At 37.7% G+C, this 20,275-nt stretch overlaps 1 protein-coding gene across 1 annotated transcript; it reads right to left on the bottom strand.

Moving 5' to 3' along the window:
* Nucleotides 1–10,621: 10,621 nt before the first annotated feature.
* On the bottom strand, nt 10,622–14,295 carry LOC135156199 (zinc finger BED domain-containing protein 4-like). The gene is made up of 2 exons (XM_064107875.1): nt 11,508–14,295; nt 10,622–11,111 (listed from the first exon to the last, which is right to left on the bottom strand). Exons 1-2 carry the CDS (start codon nt 12,194–12,196, stop codon nt 10,622–10,624), a joined length of 1,179 nt encoding a protein of 392 aa, XP_063963945.1. The 5' UTR covers nt 12,197–14,295.
* Between the last annotated feature and the right edge of the window lie 5,980 nt (nt 14,296–20,275).

Genomic DNA, 20,275 nt, shown 5'->3' with positions numbered 1-20,275 from the left:
AGCTCAGCTCGGAGCGCTCCGAGCATAGCTAGCCGCACAGCTGCGCACAAATGAAATTATTGGGAAGATTGTTTTCATTTTCCACCTATTTAATCCAGCTTTCGCAAATATGGGGGGGGGGGGAGAAGGGGCAAAGGGTGGGGGAGTTTATAGGTGGCGGTTGTGGGGGATAGGTGACGGCGCCCACGTCACCCTAAAAAAATACTTGAAGGAATAAACGAAAAAGGAAAGAAGTTAAAGAAGGGTGTAAGCGGGGTGTAAGCACCATAAGCAAAAGAAAGAATACATAACATACGGTATACATACATACACGCACACACACACGTACCTACATACACAGTACACCCATACATACATGCACCCGCACATACACACATACATACATACAGTGGCGGATCTCCGGGGTTAGGGGGTTTACCCCCCCCCCCCCCCTCGGCCCTGGGCTGCCAAGTAAAAAAGTAAATTAAGCCAACGTACCCTAAATTACCTTCATGTCAGTGGCGGATCCCATCAGGCTTGGGGGGCCAGCCGGTCCATGCCCCCCCCCCCACCCTTGAGAGCCATAATCAAAATTTGTAATGTAAATATACCTTTTTTAAGTGTCCCCTTTTGAAAGTGATCGAGGACCTTTTTGGGGGGGGGGCTTGTCAAATTTTCATCGGGAAAATGTGCGCCCCCCCCCTTGACAAATCCTGGATCCACCCCTGCTGTGATGTCGTCACAAAAAAATTGCATTTCAGCGTTTTTGACACCATATTTTGGTAGTACTACTAAAATTTTGTGAGAATCGGTCCATGGGGGCATGAGATATGATCTCATGAATACATAATTTATTATAGCCCCATTGAAGTCAATGTATTATTGGCCTGATTCCTAACAGAACCAGGCCAATAATACATTAACTTCAAAATGTTCCCTTAATTTCTAAAACAAATTAATAATAAAACTCGTGCTTAGATTACATTCATTTACAGTTTTTGCTTATATCGAATCTATATAGTTTTCAGATTGGAATATTAAAAATTGTCAGCTTGCTCTGATCGTCCTCGCATCAGGGTCGTTACAGCTATGGTCGGTGGCCGGGGGGGGCAAGAACAAAACTTTTCCGGTCATAACATGGTCTGAACAGGATTTATTATGATTGTGCCCGAGCATCAGGACGAAGTTCAATGCGTAATAAGTACAAAAAAGCTGCTTATTATAAGTCCCGAGAGAGCGAGAAAAAAAATCACCCTTTCATGATAATCTAACTTTGAGATTTTGACATGGTATTCAGAAAATAACACCATATCTTACCTCTTTCTTTCCTTTCCTTTCTTCTTTTCTTTTTTTTTTTTGTTCTCGGTTGTAGCTAGAACTTTTGGGGGCCAGTGCTATGCGGATCGGGTCTGGGCATTGGCGGCACCAGGATTTTTAACCTAGGGGGAGGCAAAATAAAATTTGGGGGCGGGGCAACACACGATTTTTTTACCTATTTCACAAAATCGAGCGAGAAGCGTAAGCTAATTTTTTAAATATAGGCCCTACTGATTTTGAAAAGATAGATGTTAATGACTAGCTGTTTGCATTTGGGTCATGAAGATGATATTTCATTAAATAAATAATGCGAGCGCGAAGCGCGAGCTGAAAATTTTTGATATCCTGAGATGATAACTAGACGTTCTAAGCACTTTTTTTTTACTGGATGGCTATCTAACGGAGCGCATAGCGCAAGCTGAAATTTTTTGATTTATGAATACACAGGATGTGTATCTCGCTAAAACGAATAATGAAAATTCTAATATTGCATATTGACTTGAACACTGGACTTTTAAGCCCCATGTGTACAGATGATTTACTTATCTCAGTCAACAGTTACTGCGAGCGCGTAGCGCGAGCGAAAGTGAATTTTATATAATGACCTGAAAGATTTAATGTTGAAAAAATTGTTGGGAGCTAACAGTGAATGGATGAGAAAGTTTTTAAAATTTAAAGAACAGGAAAGCTGTTATGATCGAGCACTTTGCAGCTTTAGTATAGGATGCTTATGACAACATTTACTATACATTTTCTTCTCGAAATTTCGGAAGGGGCAAGTGGGGGCCAATTCACTGGGGGCAAATGCATGCCACCCCCCCCCCCCCCCCCCGTACCTCCCTCTTGGTGCCGTTACTGGTCCGGGGCGGAGCTCCCAGAACCTCGTGATATTTTTAAACATTGCAGAAAGGCCACTTTTTTTTATCAAGCCGCGGGTACATACACAACATATAACTTCAATGCAGTTGCGGATAGTAAAAACCGGGAATAAAAAGTCGCCAGTGAGCGAAGCGAGCCAGAAAAAATTGGCCTTTTCAAATGATTTTGAAATGAAATATTGTTATTTACCCACACATATTCAACTCATACTGAATCAAAATTTATGGATGACTTTCAATGGCGTATCTACCGGGGGGCAAGGGGGCACTTGCCCCAGGTGCCTCTTCCAAGGGGGTGCACTCTTCCAAGGGGGCGCAAATAAAGCAAGGGAAAATGAAGAGAAAAGGCAAAGGAATAAAGGCACAGAAAATGAATACCACTGAAGGTGAAAAAGCATTTAGAAAATGAATCTTGCATGTATTTACCCAGGGATGAATATCGTGCCAAATTTTATTTAATGATACATTCATTCTCTTCAAGAATTCCAACAAACGCTCCTTATAAAATATTGCTTTCTTGAAATGCAAATAAAAATTATCATATCTTTTCATCTATGTAGCTGCGGGTTTGCATTTGATACGTTACTCTTCATTAATTCTTACAAAAATGATATACACTTATTTTTTGTTGTTTATTTGTCGAAGCTTTTCATCATGCGCTGATTTGAAAAGGGAGATACAAATCCTCTTCATTGATTTTTACAAACAATCATTAAAATGTCCCTTTATAGGTGAGGATAAATTGAAGAAAAAAAATAGCTCGCGCTCGAATTAGGCCGAAGAGATACGTATCGATCCTTTTCATGAATTCCAACAAATAGTCCTTAAATTCTTCCCCTTTACCCTCCTGCTTGCATTAATTGCGAAGTTATATACGCATCGTGGGATTACTTCTCCCTATATAAAATATCCTGATTGCAGGTCTACATAATTTATCAATGATTTTCAGCTCGCGCTTCGCGCTCGCATGATTACTAAAAGTGCTTAGAAGATGCAGTCTTAAGATCTAAACATTAAAAAAATAGGCTCGCGCTTATAGCCCTCGTTTTAGGTCGATTTATTTACTGATATATCTATCATCTCTATGAATTCCTAAAAAAGGGTATTTTTACATGTTCCTTTTTCAGGCCTGAATCATCAATAAATTTTTTTTATGTCACGCTTAGCGCTCGGATTCATTTTTGTCTCGCCTGCATAGCATGCATAGCGACACTATATTATACGCACCGCTTTTCCGACGGAGACGGCGGCGACGGCGGCCTCGTCAACATTGAAATCTTAACCAAGGTTAAGCTTTTGAAACCCAAAAGGAAAAAACAATAAGACCAGTAAATTTACTGGTTTCCAGTAGAATTTTACTGGTTTCCAGTATATTCTTAGTTTTCTTACTGGGCCTGTTGATTTTTAACTGGACCAGTAAAAATCAACTGGAGACCAGTAATTAGTAATACCAGTTAAATTGTTTTTCATCAAACTGGTGTTTCTGGTCCAATAAATGGTTTCCAGTAGATTTTTACTGGTTTCCAGTATATGTTTACTGGACCAATTGATTTTTAACTGGACCAGTAAAAATCAACTGGAAACCAGTTCAAACAATTGTATTCCAGTTGAAGCAAAGTAGTAATACCAGTTAAATTGTTTTTCATCAAACTGGTGTTACTGGTCCAATAAATAATGACTTTATTTCGAGTCAGATCATTTGACGAATTATGGGAAATGAATTCAGAGAAAGTTATCATCATTATCATTGTTATCATCATTCTTCTTATAATTATCATGATTATTATTATTATGATTATTATGATCATTGTTGTTATCATTCTTATTACTGTTATCATTGTTATTGATATTGTAATTATTATTACGGTATTAATGTTATCATAATTATCAAGTATTAACATTATCATTAAAATAATTATTTCCTTTAATTATGATTAAGATCAAAGCAAGATATATTCCTCTGATATAATATAGTCAACTGGTCTAAAGTAATTCATTGTTTGAAATTGAACTGGTCAAGACCAGTAATACCAGTAATTCTGATGATGCTGATCACGTGGTTTACCTCATTTGCATATTTCCTATTTTAAAAAGATAAAACAGGATTTAGAATGGAATATCCTTGTAATGGCACTCATTGTTTAAAAACTTTCCAAATAAGTGTGTGAACTAATTCACAATGAAAATGTGTAATTTCATATATCATATAATATATATAATGTTTTAACTCAGTTAAAAGTCTATTATGCTTTTCACATTGCATTTCCTTAACCCCATACTATCCTTAACCCCGGACTATCCTTAACCCCATACTATCCTTTTTTTTATTCACGCTGTCTTTCTTAAAGGACAAGTCCACCCCAACAAAAAGTTGATTTGAATAAAAAGAGAAAAAATCAACAAGCATAACACTAAAAATTTCATCAAAATCTGATGTTAAGTAAGAAAGTTATGACATTTTAAAGTTTCGCTTAATTTCAAAAAAACAGTTATATGCACATCCTGGTCTGTATGCTAATGAGGAGACTGATGACGTCATCCACTCACTATTTTTTTTGTATTTTATTATAGGAAATATGAAATATTCTAATTTTCTCCTCATTGTCAAGTGATACAACGAATAATTCCTCCCTGAACATGTGGAATTAGCTTTGTTTAATACTATATGGTTCAGTCAAGTTGGTCCTTATTGTCAAATCTATAGAAAATGAAATATTGTATAATTCAAACAATAAAAAACAAACGAAATAGTGAGTGATTGACATCATCGACAGACCCACCTTGTTGTGTATATCACTGTTTTGTCAAAAATAAGCGAAACTTTAAAATGTCAAAACTTTCTTATTCAACATCCGATTTTGATGAAATTTTCAGCATTATGCAAGTTTGAATTTTCTATATTTATTCAAGTCAGCATTTTCCTGGGGTGGACTTGACCTTTAACCCATATTACTATCTGCTTATAGCCGGGGTTAACTTAACGCCTTAACCCCGGACTATCCCACAGCTCATGAATATTGATGATTTTACCACAGAGCGTGATTAACATGCAATTTTGACTTCTGTGATTGGCTAGCTATTGCTTAGCCGGCCCACTTTTCCTTAGCCCATGCAGTTCCGTTTCACACTGCATCGCAATTGTGAGTGCTAGCACCACAATAAGCCGGCTAACCCTGCTTTTTTTGCAGGGCCAGATAGTACCGTACTATTTACCGTGCCAGCCCACTTTGCTAAAAGTACGTATTGTGAAAACGAAGTGGGCTAAGCTTAATTAACCCCGGGAAATTGGTGGGGCTATATAATTAAGCCCCCCCCCCATTAATAGCCCCACCAATTTCCCAGGGTTAAGGAAAAAAGTACAGTGTGAAAAGCATATGGGCTACTTGAAACTTGGATATAAGAGCAGCAATGTAGCCTAGCTATCCCTGAAATACCTTGTGTGCATTTCAGGAACATGGCCAAGATCAAAGGTCATTTAAAGGTCAATGATCTCTGGCCGTGTTGGGAGTATACATCATACATGTGTTGAATTGACATCATAACTTAAAGGACAAGTCCACTCCAACAAAAAGTTGATTTGAATAAAAAGAGAAAAATCCAACAAACATAACACTCAAAATTTCATCAAAATCGGATGTAAAATAAAAAAGTTATGACATTTTAAAGTTTCGCTTAATTAAAAAAAAACATTTATATGCACATCCTGGTCTGTATGCAAATGAGGAGACTGATGACGTCATCCACTCACTATTTATTTTGTATTTTGTTATCTGAAATATGAAATATTCTAATTTTCTCCCCATTGCCAAGTGAAACAACGATTAATTCCTCCCTGAACATGTGGAATTAGCATTGTTTAATACGATATGGTTCAGTCAAGTTGGTCCGTACTGTCAAATTTGTAAAAAATGAAATATTGTATAATTCAAACAATAAAAAACAAAAGAAATAGTGAGTGAGGGACATCATCGACTATCTCAATTGCACATCACTCAGTAATTGTGCATATCACTGTTTTGTGAAAAATAATCGAAACTTTAAAATGTCATAACTTTCTTATTTTACATCCGATTTTGATGAAATTTTCAGTGTTGTGCTGGTTTGATTTTTCTCTATTTATTCAAATCAACATGTTTCTGGGGTGGACTTGACCTTTAAGTTTATGGATCTAGCTCATAAAGCATCATCATAAGGGTAATCATCAAGTATGAATGATTGTTTTGCACTTATCTTAGGTCACATGATCATGGTCAAAGGTCATTTTGGGTCATGGACATAATCATGGAACGTTTGAGATGGGCCATCGACGTCACCCATGGCCATGCCGGGGGCCATGCATGTTGCACCACCCCCCCCCCCCCCCCCAAAAAAAAAAAAAAAAAAAAAAAAAAAAAAATCTACACTCCAGTGTTGATATCCTGGTAAATCGAACCACTGGAACATTAGCAATTCTGTAAATCATTGTCGAAAACCTATTAATAACTCGACTCCGGGCTCGACTCATGAAAAACAAGGATCCCCACATCAGGCCGCCCTAGTTTAGCCTAGCCCTAGGCTTAGGCTTAGCGAGCCAGAACAGGCGCCATCAGTAGTGCAGTGTGCAGCTCTTGCATACGGTATTTGACGTAGAACGGCCAGCCGATAAGTGCGCATTGCATTCGGAAGTTAAAACGAAGGGGAGATCTAACTTAGTCTTATGTCTTAAGACTTAGAGTTAGACTTAGCTAGCTTTGGTTTGCTAAGAATTACCAGTGGGCTGAGCGGCCAAAGAAGAAAAGTGGTAAGTAACAAATTTAGACATCCAACTAGGGTATAGAACTAAGCACGCAATTCGTAACAGACTGTTATTGTTAAATCAAGTATTAATATTGATGTTATAATACTATCAGCATAGGCCTAGATGATAAATTTACATTTCCACCGCGTGAGATTCCATGTGCACGCAAATGAATTGTTATTATCACATTTCTGTGAAACGTGTGTCTAATTTGCACATGAGCTAATTCGCCCCTTATAATACATAAGAGGACCCCATGTCTGCGCACCAAACAATTTAACTAAAACTTAAAAGAGAATTCCTTAAAATTTCCAAACATGAGAAAATTTGTAGTTGATATCGTTCCTTTTATTCTAGTATTATTACTAGGGTGACTAGCCAGGAAGCTCCTGGACTGGAGTGGAGATTAAAGTTAAGACTCAAGTTTCATTGGCACATGTTTGTACTATTTGTACTTGTAATTTTTTTTGTATGTAGTTTTTTTTGTAGGGTCTCCACTGCGGGTGCTGCACTTACTAAATAAAAATAATTGCACGCGCGCGTTTTGACGTCATCGGTAATTGTCGTGTGATTGAGCAAGACATTATGATTGTGTACATCGCAATGAATGCTTGCGATATAAGAGATGTGTTAGTGTTACTTAGTAATTCTGTGTTGTTCTAATTTTAATGAAATGTGAAATTCAACGGCAATTTACTACTTTCTTTGCAAGGATAAAGTGAAGCAACCTCGGCTGTGGGATAGATTGTCAGATTGCAATTTGTTTTGTCTGCATGGGGTTTTGTCTTCCAAAGTCAATTTTGAGGCGAGTGTCTGACTCAGCATAGGCCTACCTGATGGAAGGGCCGGAGCAGGGGCTCGGGGATTGGAGGGGTGCCCCAGGTTTTTGGCGTCCTTCGATCTTTTTATATATTTAGTTGTCTGATTTGTTTGTCACTTTGTTTTTGTTATTTATTTTGTGCTTGCGTGTGAACCAATCCTAATACTTCTTTGTTATTTCATAATGAATTTGTGAAAGTCTAAATTCTATGATTTAGTTGGGTTCCTTCTACATGCATACATGTATGTAGAATTAACGTTTGATGATCCTTATATGGGCCTATAAAAAAACTTTTGAATATGAATTGTGTGACCCCCCCCCCCTGCACACTGACAGAGCTGTGACTAACCCTGTAAGTAAGAGCTCTGATCGGATCGGATGATCGGGGGCACATACTCATCCCTATGATCGATATCGGTCGAAAGTATCGGCAGTAAATATCGGATTTTGCTATTTGTTTATCAAGCACAAAATGACCCAGATTGTCCTTAACTGACCTGATTGTCCTTAGCTGACCCCATGCATGCCAAGTACTACTCACATATCGTATTTATCCCTTGGGAGTCTGGGTCTCACTGTCAAGCGAGGCAGTGATTTACGATCGTTCTACGCCGACATGACCCAGCTGGTTGGTATCACTACCAGCGTTAGAATGGACCCCCGCCTTCACAGCACCAGCTTAATGCCGCGCCCTTGTAATAGTTAAATACGTCATCGCAAGCCAAGGCCTGGCCGTCCACAAGAGAGAGGGAGGGGGAGAGGTAGCATCGGAGCACATGTAATAAATACGCCAACGCAGACACTGTCCCGATCCAATCCGCACAGAGTTAGAGAGGTGAGAGAGAGAGAGATTGGGAGAGGGGACGGAGGAAGTTATGGAAGAAAAAGAGAGCAGAGAGCAAACCTCGTGGAATGATGCCAACTTTAATCTGAGGGTATTTATAAAATTTGATCAGGCCTGACGGAAAATGTAAGAAAGGTCTGATTTTTTTTTTTTTTTTTTTTTGTATGAAGTCGTTGTTTCTTGTTTTTTTGTTGCCTTTTTTCAACAAGCGTTAATCATGAAAATAGGGATGATTAAATGTTGAAGTAACAGCCTCAATGAAAATACCATATTTTGTATTCAAAGTAGTGGCGGGAGCGGGTGGGGGGGGGGGGGGTGATTTGAATAAACAATGAAGTCCATAATCCCGTAACTAAAAAAAAAAAAATCTGGCCTGCCCTCGGCTCGCCCCAACATTTTCCATTTTGACTTGAGGTGGGATGAAGAAGAGAAAGAGGAGCAGATATTTTTTTTGCTCTTTGCTAGAGGTTTCAAATATATCTACATGAATATTTGATGTCCATATTGATATTAACTGAAGATAGTAGCTGTGAAAATACAAGAAAGAAAGACTTGCAATATTTGAAAATTAAAAGATAATATTTTATTTTCAGAGATAATTTGTAATTTACCATCACTCAGAAACGTGCTCTAATTGTTTTTCTCTTCTCCCACTCTGCTTTCATACAAGTTATCATGAATCAACTAAGTTCTCTCGTTCTCTTGCCTCTGGCTTTCCACCCTCTCGGTTACTCTTTCCCTTTCCTCACCTCAATGACCATTCACAGCATCTTTTTCACTCCTGTGCAATGCCAGTTTTCATGCCCCAACACTTAATAATGGAAACACTTCTCAAAATCGCACCTCACATTTTCCATATCATGTCATCAAAAACATCTGCAAAGATCTTTTTTTTCTTGACTATTCTTTTTAATGAAAGCTTATTTTTCTTTATTTTTTTACAAATGAGATTGTTATGATCTGATAAATTGAGTTTCAAGTTTTTACCAATATATATTTATTTTTTTTACATCAAATTACATTTCTATTGAAATAGATAAAAGTTGCAAGTTGTGACGAAACTCCCCCTTAAAGATTAGCAATTGAAAAAAAAAATTATGGCATAAACTGCAAGAAAAGGAAACAAAAACCTGAAACCCGGACATAATAAACATATATTGCTCAGTTTTTACAAAACCAGAAATCCAACCATAATGTTTAGTTTCATTAAAAAAAAAGGTTTAAATTTTAAACCCATTTCTTAATCATTTTCCATTCCCTGATCATTAAAATCTTCTCTTTTATTAGGGCTATTCAAATGGAAAATTCAACTGTTAGCACCCCCTGAAACAAAAAAAAAATTAAAGGATATTCATAGTTGGAAGTAACATGACTTGAACAGTAAAATCAAACAAGAGATTGAAACATTCACAATTTTCCCCTCTCACAAGTCTGTAATTGAGGATTATTTCTTTTGATAAAATAGCAAAAATGAAAATGGTGGAAATGCCTCTATCAGGAATAGCATATTCATGACGACATAAATTATGTTCAACTGAAAAGTAAACATTACTTATCTTTAAATGCAAAGTCTTCAATTTGTATCAGATTTATTGAGATATTTTCTGCTGATCAGATGGACCATGGACCTATTACTGGTACAACAATTTAGATTTAAATTTATCATTATTTCCGTAAATCATGCCAAATGTGTCATTATCGGCGTTCAGAGATTTTTTTTCTTATGAAATCCGAACTGCACAAAAAATTATCACAGCAATTAAAATAATGCAACAAATACGAAAATTCAATAAACTTAAAACTCGATCTTAGTCTGATCTTCATATCTGTGAACAATTAGTTTTAACGAATGTAGTGATAGTTCACCTTGATGACTGCTAATTTGTTGAGGTTTTCTGGGTCCAGGGAGCATCTTTTCTTGGTAAGAATGTTTCCTGCCAATGAGAACATGCGTTCTGAAGTAACGCTCGACATCGGGCATGCTTGGAAAGAGAGAGCGGTTTGGGTTAAGTTTGGGAAATCTCTCCGAAATAACGTAGAACTGCTTCCTGACCGCTTGTTGTGTCAATATTGGGTTTATCAAGGTACCGCTTGAGTTCTCGTAATGCGACATCGCGGAGAGATTCAATATCCACCGCGATGTCGTCATCACTATCAGGCTCCGTTGCTGCCAGTATTCCTGCCATTAGAGATGCACCCTCCATGTTAGTTGCAGCATGACTGTCTTGAACAGGAGGCGGAGGTTGATTGTTGATGGGCGTGGCAGGGCTACCATTGTCGCCATCGTCGTTGGTGTACTCAGGCGGCGTCTCATCGGAGTCGTATGGGTCGCCGTATTCTTGAGTTTGCTCTGACTCTTCTTCGGTCTCATCCTGATCTCTGTTAGCCGCCGAGATTGGTCTTGTATATTTTCTCTCAATGACGGAGATGATGGCGTCTATAACCGCCGATTCCACCTGTTCCCGTTTGTGGCGGGGGATGAACTTCTTCTTGTATCTGTGATGAAAAGATGGGGAACAAAACAAATAATTTAGAAAAGTAATGGAAAAAAATTGTCGCATTAATAGAAACACAATTTATTTTACATTATTACAGAAAGATAAACAATATAAATGTAAAAGTAGTTTCGCACTTTACTTTGCTTTGCCCGGGACTTATACCGAATAACATAATTGTGCAATGCCCAAGAACTTGTTCCTTCATTTTTCAAATAGAATTACGTTTAATTACTGGCATGGAAAAGGACCAAAAATTTAATTATTGGCTTGCTATTTCCAATGAAACTACATTTCTGATGGTTTTATCGCTACATGCATGCATTGACTGTATCTTATCACTTGGATCTTATCTTATCACTTGGATTCAAAATTTTAAATTTCAAATTAAACTTACCGAGGGTCTAGCAGAGTTGCTGCCAAGTAGATGTGGTCGTTGTCATCAGACATGACGTGGGTCGCCATCACTTCGCGAAGTTTCTTCAAGAGTTGATCTTTAGTGGCGCCTATCCCCCTCACCTGAGCACGCTCCACAGACACAATAAGCCCCTTTAATGTTGGAAAGTACGATGAAAGTGAGGAGGTCGTCTTACTGCACAGGAGTGTTGCCTCGTGAAACGGCTCGAGGACCTTCACAAATTCTTGCATCGTGTCGCACATGTCTGTCCAGTGGTTGTAACATTTTGGGAGCCCCACACCATGGGACTGCATGACACGATCCTGGATGAGGGCCTCGATTGCAAGTCGCTGAGGTAGAATCGTAGAGAGCATCCTCAGGCAGCTATTCCACCGTGTCTCAACGTCTGCTTGGAGCTTGATGTGGGTGGAGTTGGGGTAGTAGATTTTGAGAAGCTCCTCAAATTTACGCTTTACTGGCATAGAGTTCTTCACTTTAGAAACAATCTTCCGGAGGACAGTCAATCCGTCTAAGATACGGCGCTGGGTCTTCATTACATCATGCACCACGAGGTTGAGATTATGAGCGAGGCATGAAACGGAGCCGTGGATGCTCCCGTTGTTGGCTGCGTCTCGGAGACTCTTCTTGATGTTCGCCCCGTTGTCGCTCACCCCGCACATGATGCCCATCGCTCTCGTATCGTGGCACCACTCATCTACAACTTTTTCGAGCCGTGATCGAATGTTGTCGGCCGTTGCAGCCTGGCTAAATTCTTGGATACTCAATAAAGCGCTTCTTAGTTGTGGTATCTGTCAAATTTATAAAAAAAACAAAATATATTCGAATAAGTCTCGAATTTTCTGCAATTCCTATTTAACATTTAAAAAAGTGAACATATGGCTTATAGGGAGAATTAGAGAAACTTTAAAGCATTAAAAGTTTCATTCTGATGAGATAGAATTATTGAACTTTGGGAGCCAAATAAATTTTGGGAAAATGTAAGGGAATAATTGACCGCTTACATTCAAGACTGTCCTTCATGATTATGAAAAACAATCATACTTCAAAGTTAAACCATTTTTGAAGTCACCGTAGTTACGGATTTAACAATTAAGGAGGATGAAAACACACGTACACGTAATGCGTGGCCATCACGATAACCAATCAGTTTTTTATGTTTTGCGTATTTTAAAATGGGCAATTGAGTGTGTTTATGGGATTAATATTGTTAAAGCGAAATTCTAAGATTAACATTGACACCGGAATCATTATAAATCCGTTATGATAACATCATTGCAACAAAAATCAGAAAGGTTTTGGAAGAGACTCGTATGAATAAAATATAATGAACAAAATACGGAGTAATTATATAAAGGAAGAAAAATACTATTCAAGAGATGAAATAAAACTTCTTTAATTATTTTTTCTCTCAAAATATGAGGGAGAAAATCAAAGAGTAAAAGGTGCATATTAGAACATAGAACAAAATAATAAAATAGATTACTTACTCTTTCTTCATTCGTCACCAACCAATGTAGCGTAACACACATGTACTCGGTGTTTTGGCCTCTCCACATATCGGTGGTAAAGCTAAATGGTACAACCGTCCTCCTCAGATCTTTTTGAAGTGCCATCTTCACCTCGCAATAGATAGCAGGTACTAAATTCATAGAAAATACTGGTCTGGAAGGCATTCTATAGCGAGGGTCCATGTATTGCACAAGATTTCGAAAACCTTCGTTCTCGACGATGTTAAATGGGCGAAAATCTAGGGCCATCATCAATGCTATTTTCCGAGATATTGCAACTTGTCTAGGGTGGTTGTGGGGGTATGCCGACTCGACAGACATAAACGACGTCAACGATGTCTGCTGCTCTCTTCCTCTAGGCCTCGGCTGGCTTGATGTCGATGATGTAGATGTCGATGACGGAGATGTCGATGACGAAGTTGTCGATGAAGAGGAGGATGATGATGGTGCGTTTGGCTGTGGGCGGCGTCGTGGGATATAAAGACAAACTTGCACATGCCTCGCTAAGTTTGTTGTATTAAACTTTCTTTTGCAGGTCCCACGAGATACAGATTTACTGCAATGAATGCAGATAGCTTTGCACTCGTCATTTTCATCGATTCGAAAATGCTCCCAAACTGGTGACTTTTTTCTTCTAAGTGCCTGCGAAGGTTGATGATCATCCATTTTAGTTACTACAGTATGTTAACCAAGCTAGAAAACTTGTGAGACTGGCTACTAAGAATATTTTCTCAAGCCTTTTATAGACGAATTGCGACATAGATTAAACGAATACAAATTATGAGACAAGTAAGTAAATCAATGAATAAAGAAAAGTCCTTCCGTTCCGACACTCCCCGGCTTTCCCCTTTGAAGATAATTTTTCTTTTTTTCCCTTTTTTTTTATCTTTTCCGATTGTAAACTATCTAATTAATGAACACATAAACACAAATTTGCGGCGTTTTTCTTTGTGGTTCATCTTTCTTGTTTAATTTTTCCGATTGTCACATTTCTGGCGGGATCCACAAAGATGAAACTCATTTCCTTGCATCGGAAGCAGACTCTTCCTCAAGGCAGATCTTCTTGCAAGATGAGAGAGTCCAAATATCACGAAGAACCCTTCTCGAGTGTACTTCACTTTCAACCAATCAGCGGACATTTCATCATGAAGCGGGAACTGGACTTCGCAACGATGGCCCATATGGCGATTTGCAAGCAAATTCCTATATTTAAAGGGGAAGTTCACCTTGCTAAAAAGTTTAGTGAATAAATAGAAACGTAATTGAAAAAAAAAATATTTGTGAATGTTTGAGGAAAATCCATCAAAGATTAAAAGTTCTGATGATGTCAATCTTTTGGTTTGTGACGTCATACGCGACCAGCTACCCGTGTATTGTGGATTACAAAAATCAATAAAATGTGATTTTATCAGTATATTAAGTGAAAATATTATCTTACATCCGCCTCTGAAAGAAGAAAATTTTTAGTCATCATGAACCATTTAAATTCTTCAAGTTTTATATTACATACTATAATGGGAAAAGCAGCACGTATGTGTCGTCATAAATAAAAATCTTCAAGTTTTATAACTTCTTAATCTTTGATGGATTTTCCTCACCGTCATTATCATCACCGATACCTTTTATTTTTTCTGATATTTTTACAAGAAACTTTCAGTCAGGGTGAACCTTCCCTTTAAATTTGTCATCAATTATATTTCGTGGAATGTGGTCTAACAAACTAAATCTGTGGATACCGTTGCCGTCTGAAGGGAGATGTTTGTTAAATTTCTGAACAATTGCAAACTATCATGGGCATAAGGGATGCTTACATGTAGGCCTAGTTCATTTCAGACGTTCAAAGAATATCAGTATTCCTATTGAACAAAGTGTGGCGTAGATATTTAAATACATATGATATTTTAAATTTCAAGGATATGAATAAATCTTGATTGGCTGTGAATAGTGATATCCCGATATTTTAATCTTTAGGATTGAATTTATAATCAAAATATTTTCTAATTCAAATCTTGTGGTTTTATAATCGACAAGAATTCAATCTAAATCAAATATTCGACTGTCACTATATATTCACATCCGAACTGGATTAATTTCAAATCTTCGGAATTTAGAGAGTATATATATAGGCCTACGATAACAAACAATTTTTATTCCAAGAGTTAAAATGCAGCAAGAACTGCACATCACTACAGTATGTACCCCCCTTTAAAGTTTTATTATAATTTAACGATAATATAATGAAATAATAATAATTTTCTGAAAGAGCACAGGTGTTTGTGGTGGTTTTCTTTAATGATAATAAGAATACAGTATTGGTGAAGATGATAGTAATGGGTATGTTTAGAAATCTGGAATAATTTCTTGTCAGAAGGGGACCAACACCACTGAGCAAATGTCGGAAGCGCACTTCCCCCACGCTACCCCCAGGCGTTTAATCGGGGCTACAAAGGCGTAATGTATACCCCTTCACCCTTGATTGAAAAACAAAATGCTCTCGTTATGTAACTCAGATCTGGAAGCTGTAATCAATCCTCTCTCTTTCGGCATGCTAAAAGGCATACACGATAGGGCGGAAAGAGAGAAGATAGAGATAGAACCAGGAGGAGGTGTTGGGTGACAGAGTAACAAAACGGTCACACACCCAAGTTCACTCTTATGCTATATTCGCACACCTTTTTCCCATAATCACTCAAAACGTATTCGCGCAAGAATGTTTCCCATATGATTTCATATCATCCCTCTTCATAATTATACTCTAGAGGTCTGCTTGGAGGCAAATGATCGCCGTTTTATTTTTATATCACCACAACAGGTAAAAAAATGAGGGATTTTGCGGTAATATGAATTAATAAAGTCGATCTTTTTTTTTGCTTTTTTTTTACAATTCCTGCCTGTTTATTTCAAAATTACCATGAATTGATAAAACAGGGCAAGATCGTGTTAAATTGCAAAAAAAATGAAAAGTCGCAAGATTGGGAAACATAGTATTGGCGCAGTTTTTTTTTTCAAAGCACCCTTTGCCCCCCCCCCCCCCAGAAAAAGGGAGACAGTTATAACACAAGCGAAAATAAAAGGCAAGAGAAAGTAAAAGATCGAAATTAAACATTGGAGTTTTCACGCTTTGCGAGGAGATCCTGTTCCCAACTTTGCTAACAGATCACGTGTGTGAGAATGTGGGATGATGGAAAAAAATCAGGGGGAAAAAACTCTTCATTCTGACCCTCTGACATGCGGGAGCCTCGGTTGGAGCTAGCTCGTAAATTTTGGCGAAGTCCTGTCCTCCTTGCTTGGAATTGACCAATGAGAATCGTTCCCTCTAATTTCCATTCACGGTACTCGATGCTGATTGGATTTATCATCTGACAAGATCTCCTTCATTATCACGAGGTTGTTTACAAAACCACTGGAGTGTAATGGGCGCCAGTCGATTAGGGGGATTATCTCAACTTCTCAAGTGGATGTTTCCAAAATATTAAACAAGTCTGGTCCCTGTGGTTAAAGTTGTCAATGAAGGAGATGTGGGCAGGAAAGGGTTTTCATATGTGTTAGGGACGCACCATTAGATATCCAGGGGAGGGGGCTCGAAGTTTGAAAAAAAAACTTGACTTGCTAATTGAGCAACGACAAAAAATTGACTCAACACGAGAGTAAAAAAAAACTTGGTCCACTGACAAATCATCTCAAAGGTGAAAAAAAATATTGTCTCAATGAAGTATGGAAAAAAAATGCTCAAAGAAAGGAAAAAAATTGCATGAACGCAAACTTCCAACTCCCCCCCCCCCCCCTGGTATCTAATGGTACGTCCCTTACGGAAGATGATTATTCAGGGAGATGTGTACCAGCCATGATCCTTCTAGTTTTCTTTCCTATCTTTTACTTTTATATTTGTCATCACCATTATTGTCACCAACATAATGTTCATACCTACAGCAGTATTGTGTAACTCGAAAACTAATACTCGGTTTATGTATTAGTCGGGGGGAAAAAATCCCCTACTTGACCTATGAGACTAAAAATTGCAATGAATAAGCTAATTTTGCTATGTCGACTAATAGTAGCCCAGTTCAATCAAAATAATAACAGATCAACATTGATACTCTAGTAAAAAGCATATAATTTTCGTTTCTTATAAGACGCACAAAACTAATTCAGTTCCAGCATATTTTGTTCTACGCACATCACTACCCTGTCCCCGGACCCGTTATTGCTACGATCTGGCGTTATTTTAAAGTAACATAAACCATTGCTCTCATTCCTTTCAGCCCCCCCCCCCCCCGTTCTCTCTCCCCCTCGTACGGTACCGGTAGTCAGTCTCTCTCCCCATCTCTCTCTCTCGAGCTCATACAATCGTTTGAATTCCCAGGTCATCATATCAGGACGGCCAGCATGGAGCTCCACCAAGCACCTAGTAGTACCTCGATGTGATGCTGCACGCGAACACGTGGTCTTTTTTCTTTTAGTGTTGTTTCCTCCGATCCTTCAGCGCTAGCGCTGCATTCATATCACATTATCACACCCATGGCATGCACAACCCACGACTTCAATTAATATATGCACTGGATTTAATCAGTATCACAAACAAGTTGGATTTATACCAGGATTTATAATGGGAATAATAAGATTCATAAGTATAAAGGTACATTTTTTGTGTGATCGTGATTTAAGTTGGAAACTTCGAAATCTATTCTGTTACATGTTCAAATTTGGATTGGTGATCATGACAATGATGCGATCTAATTCTTAAAGCCATGCAATTCTACACCAAGTCTGTCTTAATTTATGATTAATTTTTTTTATTTAGATCTTTTAATTTTTTTTGTTCTGTGTACAAACATTGTGCATTGTATCTGATTTACAGGTGTGTAAACCAGTGAAAAAATAATTTACTATAAGGACAATAAAGTTATTCAATTCAAAATGACATGAACCACCCCCCCCCAAAAAAAAGTAACGTTAAATGCAAATGAGGAATGAGAAAGAATAGGGCATGATTTTCAAAAGCTGCAAAGCGAGAGATGGAAAAGATGGCTCGAGGAAAGGGTGGTAAAACAGATGAAAAAATGTAGTCAAGATAGGAAAATAAAAATTAGAATCAATGGAGGAGTTGGTTTACACCCCTCTTCACTTTCTTGCACAGCCTTCATAACCGCTCACCTTACTGCGGGAAAGAAGAAATTTAAACATGCTTTTCATATTCTTAAACTGATTAAAAAATATACACATGCTTTCAAATTCAAAACACATCAAGTTTCCTTTATTTTTCGAAATATAACAGAAAGTGAAATAACAATTGAGAACGTGAAACAAAACAGAGAACATGATGGGCTCAGACTTTGGAGGTCGCGATAACATTCTTGTGCACGGTGGTGGAAGTAATAGTGCAGCCTGCCAAATGGCGCTAGCTGGGCAGAAAAAAGTGAACTGTAAATCTTTTTCTTTAAGAGGAATGTGGAATGATTGTGGGGCACGCGACTCCAATTAATCCGCGGTTTTCTGCATGGCAACAGGTATTTTTTTATCTTTATTTGTGGTAACCCCGGATCAATGATGACCTCAGTTAAGGACACCTAAGGACATCAAAACATCCATTTCACTGTTGCAGTCATATCGGCTTGCTGCACGGCAGCCGACCAAGAGCTAACACAGCGAGCGCACAGCAGCTACGGCCGGCTAGCGCAGCCAACTTTGGCCCGGCGCGGTGCACGGTGCGGGGAATTTCGCAACCGATCATAACGATACATTTGCTATGATCGGTGATCGGCGTGAAACGATCGATCAGCATTGATTAGATCGAGATCGGCCGCCGATCCGAGAATCGGTTACAGGGTTAGCTGTGACCTATATAGGCCTATCTTTTTTTTTAATTGTACTTGTCTGATGATACAATATATTTTGATATAATTGTTTAATTTTTTAATGTATTATGTGAAAATCTGAATTCTATAATTCATATTTGTTTTGTAAATTTACTTTCTAAGTATGCTTATGTTGGATTTATATTATCTTTTGTTGTTGTTGTTGTGATAATGATCATTATCATGACGCTATATCACTAGCTTCTTGTCTTTTTTTTTTTTTTTTTTTTAATATTAGACCCCCGCTCCCCGGCCATGGTCAGGCGGTCAACCTTGTACAGGATTCTATAAGAGATTCCCGCTTTTGGCCTGGAAATGTATTCGATTTTTAAGCCCCATGTATACGTCGGATTAAGCTACCATACATGAAGGGAATGGGCACTGAATAATTATCTCTCTTGCTGTTATATTTTCATTCGTATGTCTTTAGTTGTTTTCCCTTTGTTTCCTGCCATCACTTTCTCCAGCTCAACACTCCCTCCCCGGCTCCTTCTCTTTAACTGATTCAATCAATAATTTCATCATTTTCAATTCCTCTCTATGTGTTTTCCATTTCTTAATTCTCTTTAATCGGTCTCCAAAAAAAAATCACAATAGTTTTGATTTGAGTTATAGGCATACACCGACACCAGCGTAATTTTGAAAAGTTGGTATAAATAATGACAATCATTAATCAGAGATATCCAGTTCAACACTATTGTCAGAAGCGTAATCAACAAAACAAAAAAAAAGGGTTTGGAATGTCCACTAAACTAGTATATCAATTTATCATTGATAAGTATTTTTTTGGTGGAAATATAATTATGGTGTAAATTGTAATGTATAAAATCATTATATATATTTTTTTAATGTTAGTTGAGTCACGCTGGTTCTTGGAGTGTCCCGGCGTCATTTGAAGGTATAAAATTTTGATTCATTTAAATGTGCTACATAGGTTCTGGAGTAGGCCTACTTGCCCATGCAGTCGGCAAATATAATTGAATAAAATGCTTTCCTGAAATTATAGTTCACTTGCTCAGAAACAAATCTGTCAAAACAAAGTTAAACCATTTCACAACAAAGTTTTACTGTTTTGCATATTGGCCATTATTATTACTAGCCTTATTATCACTTATCATGAACCATGTTATGGATCCCATGGAAGAACAGTATAGTCATGTTGACTAAACTGAATATGGGTTATCCAACCGTTTTGCTTTTTTTGGTGTTTTTTTTATACAGAAATTAAATACTATACTATACTATGTTTATATCTCATTTATTTTTTTCACAGTTGATTTTTATCTTGTCCAACATGACCCAATATCATTGTGAATTACTCTTTAATTAATTTCCTCTTATCACATTATAATATTTTTTTTTATTGGGGAGATTGCAGCACACA

Source organism: Lytechinus pictus, chromosome 12 (genome assembly GCF_037042905.1).
Source record: "Lytechinus pictus isolate F3 Inbred chromosome 12, Lp3.0, whole genome shotgun sequence".
In the NCBI taxonomy this organism is placed as follows: Eukaryota; Metazoa; Echinodermata; class Echinoidea; order Temnopleuroida; family Toxopneustidae; genus Lytechinus; species Lytechinus pictus.
Note: the sequence above shows the minus strand (reverse complement) of the source record. Positions and strands in the feature narration are given on the sequence as shown.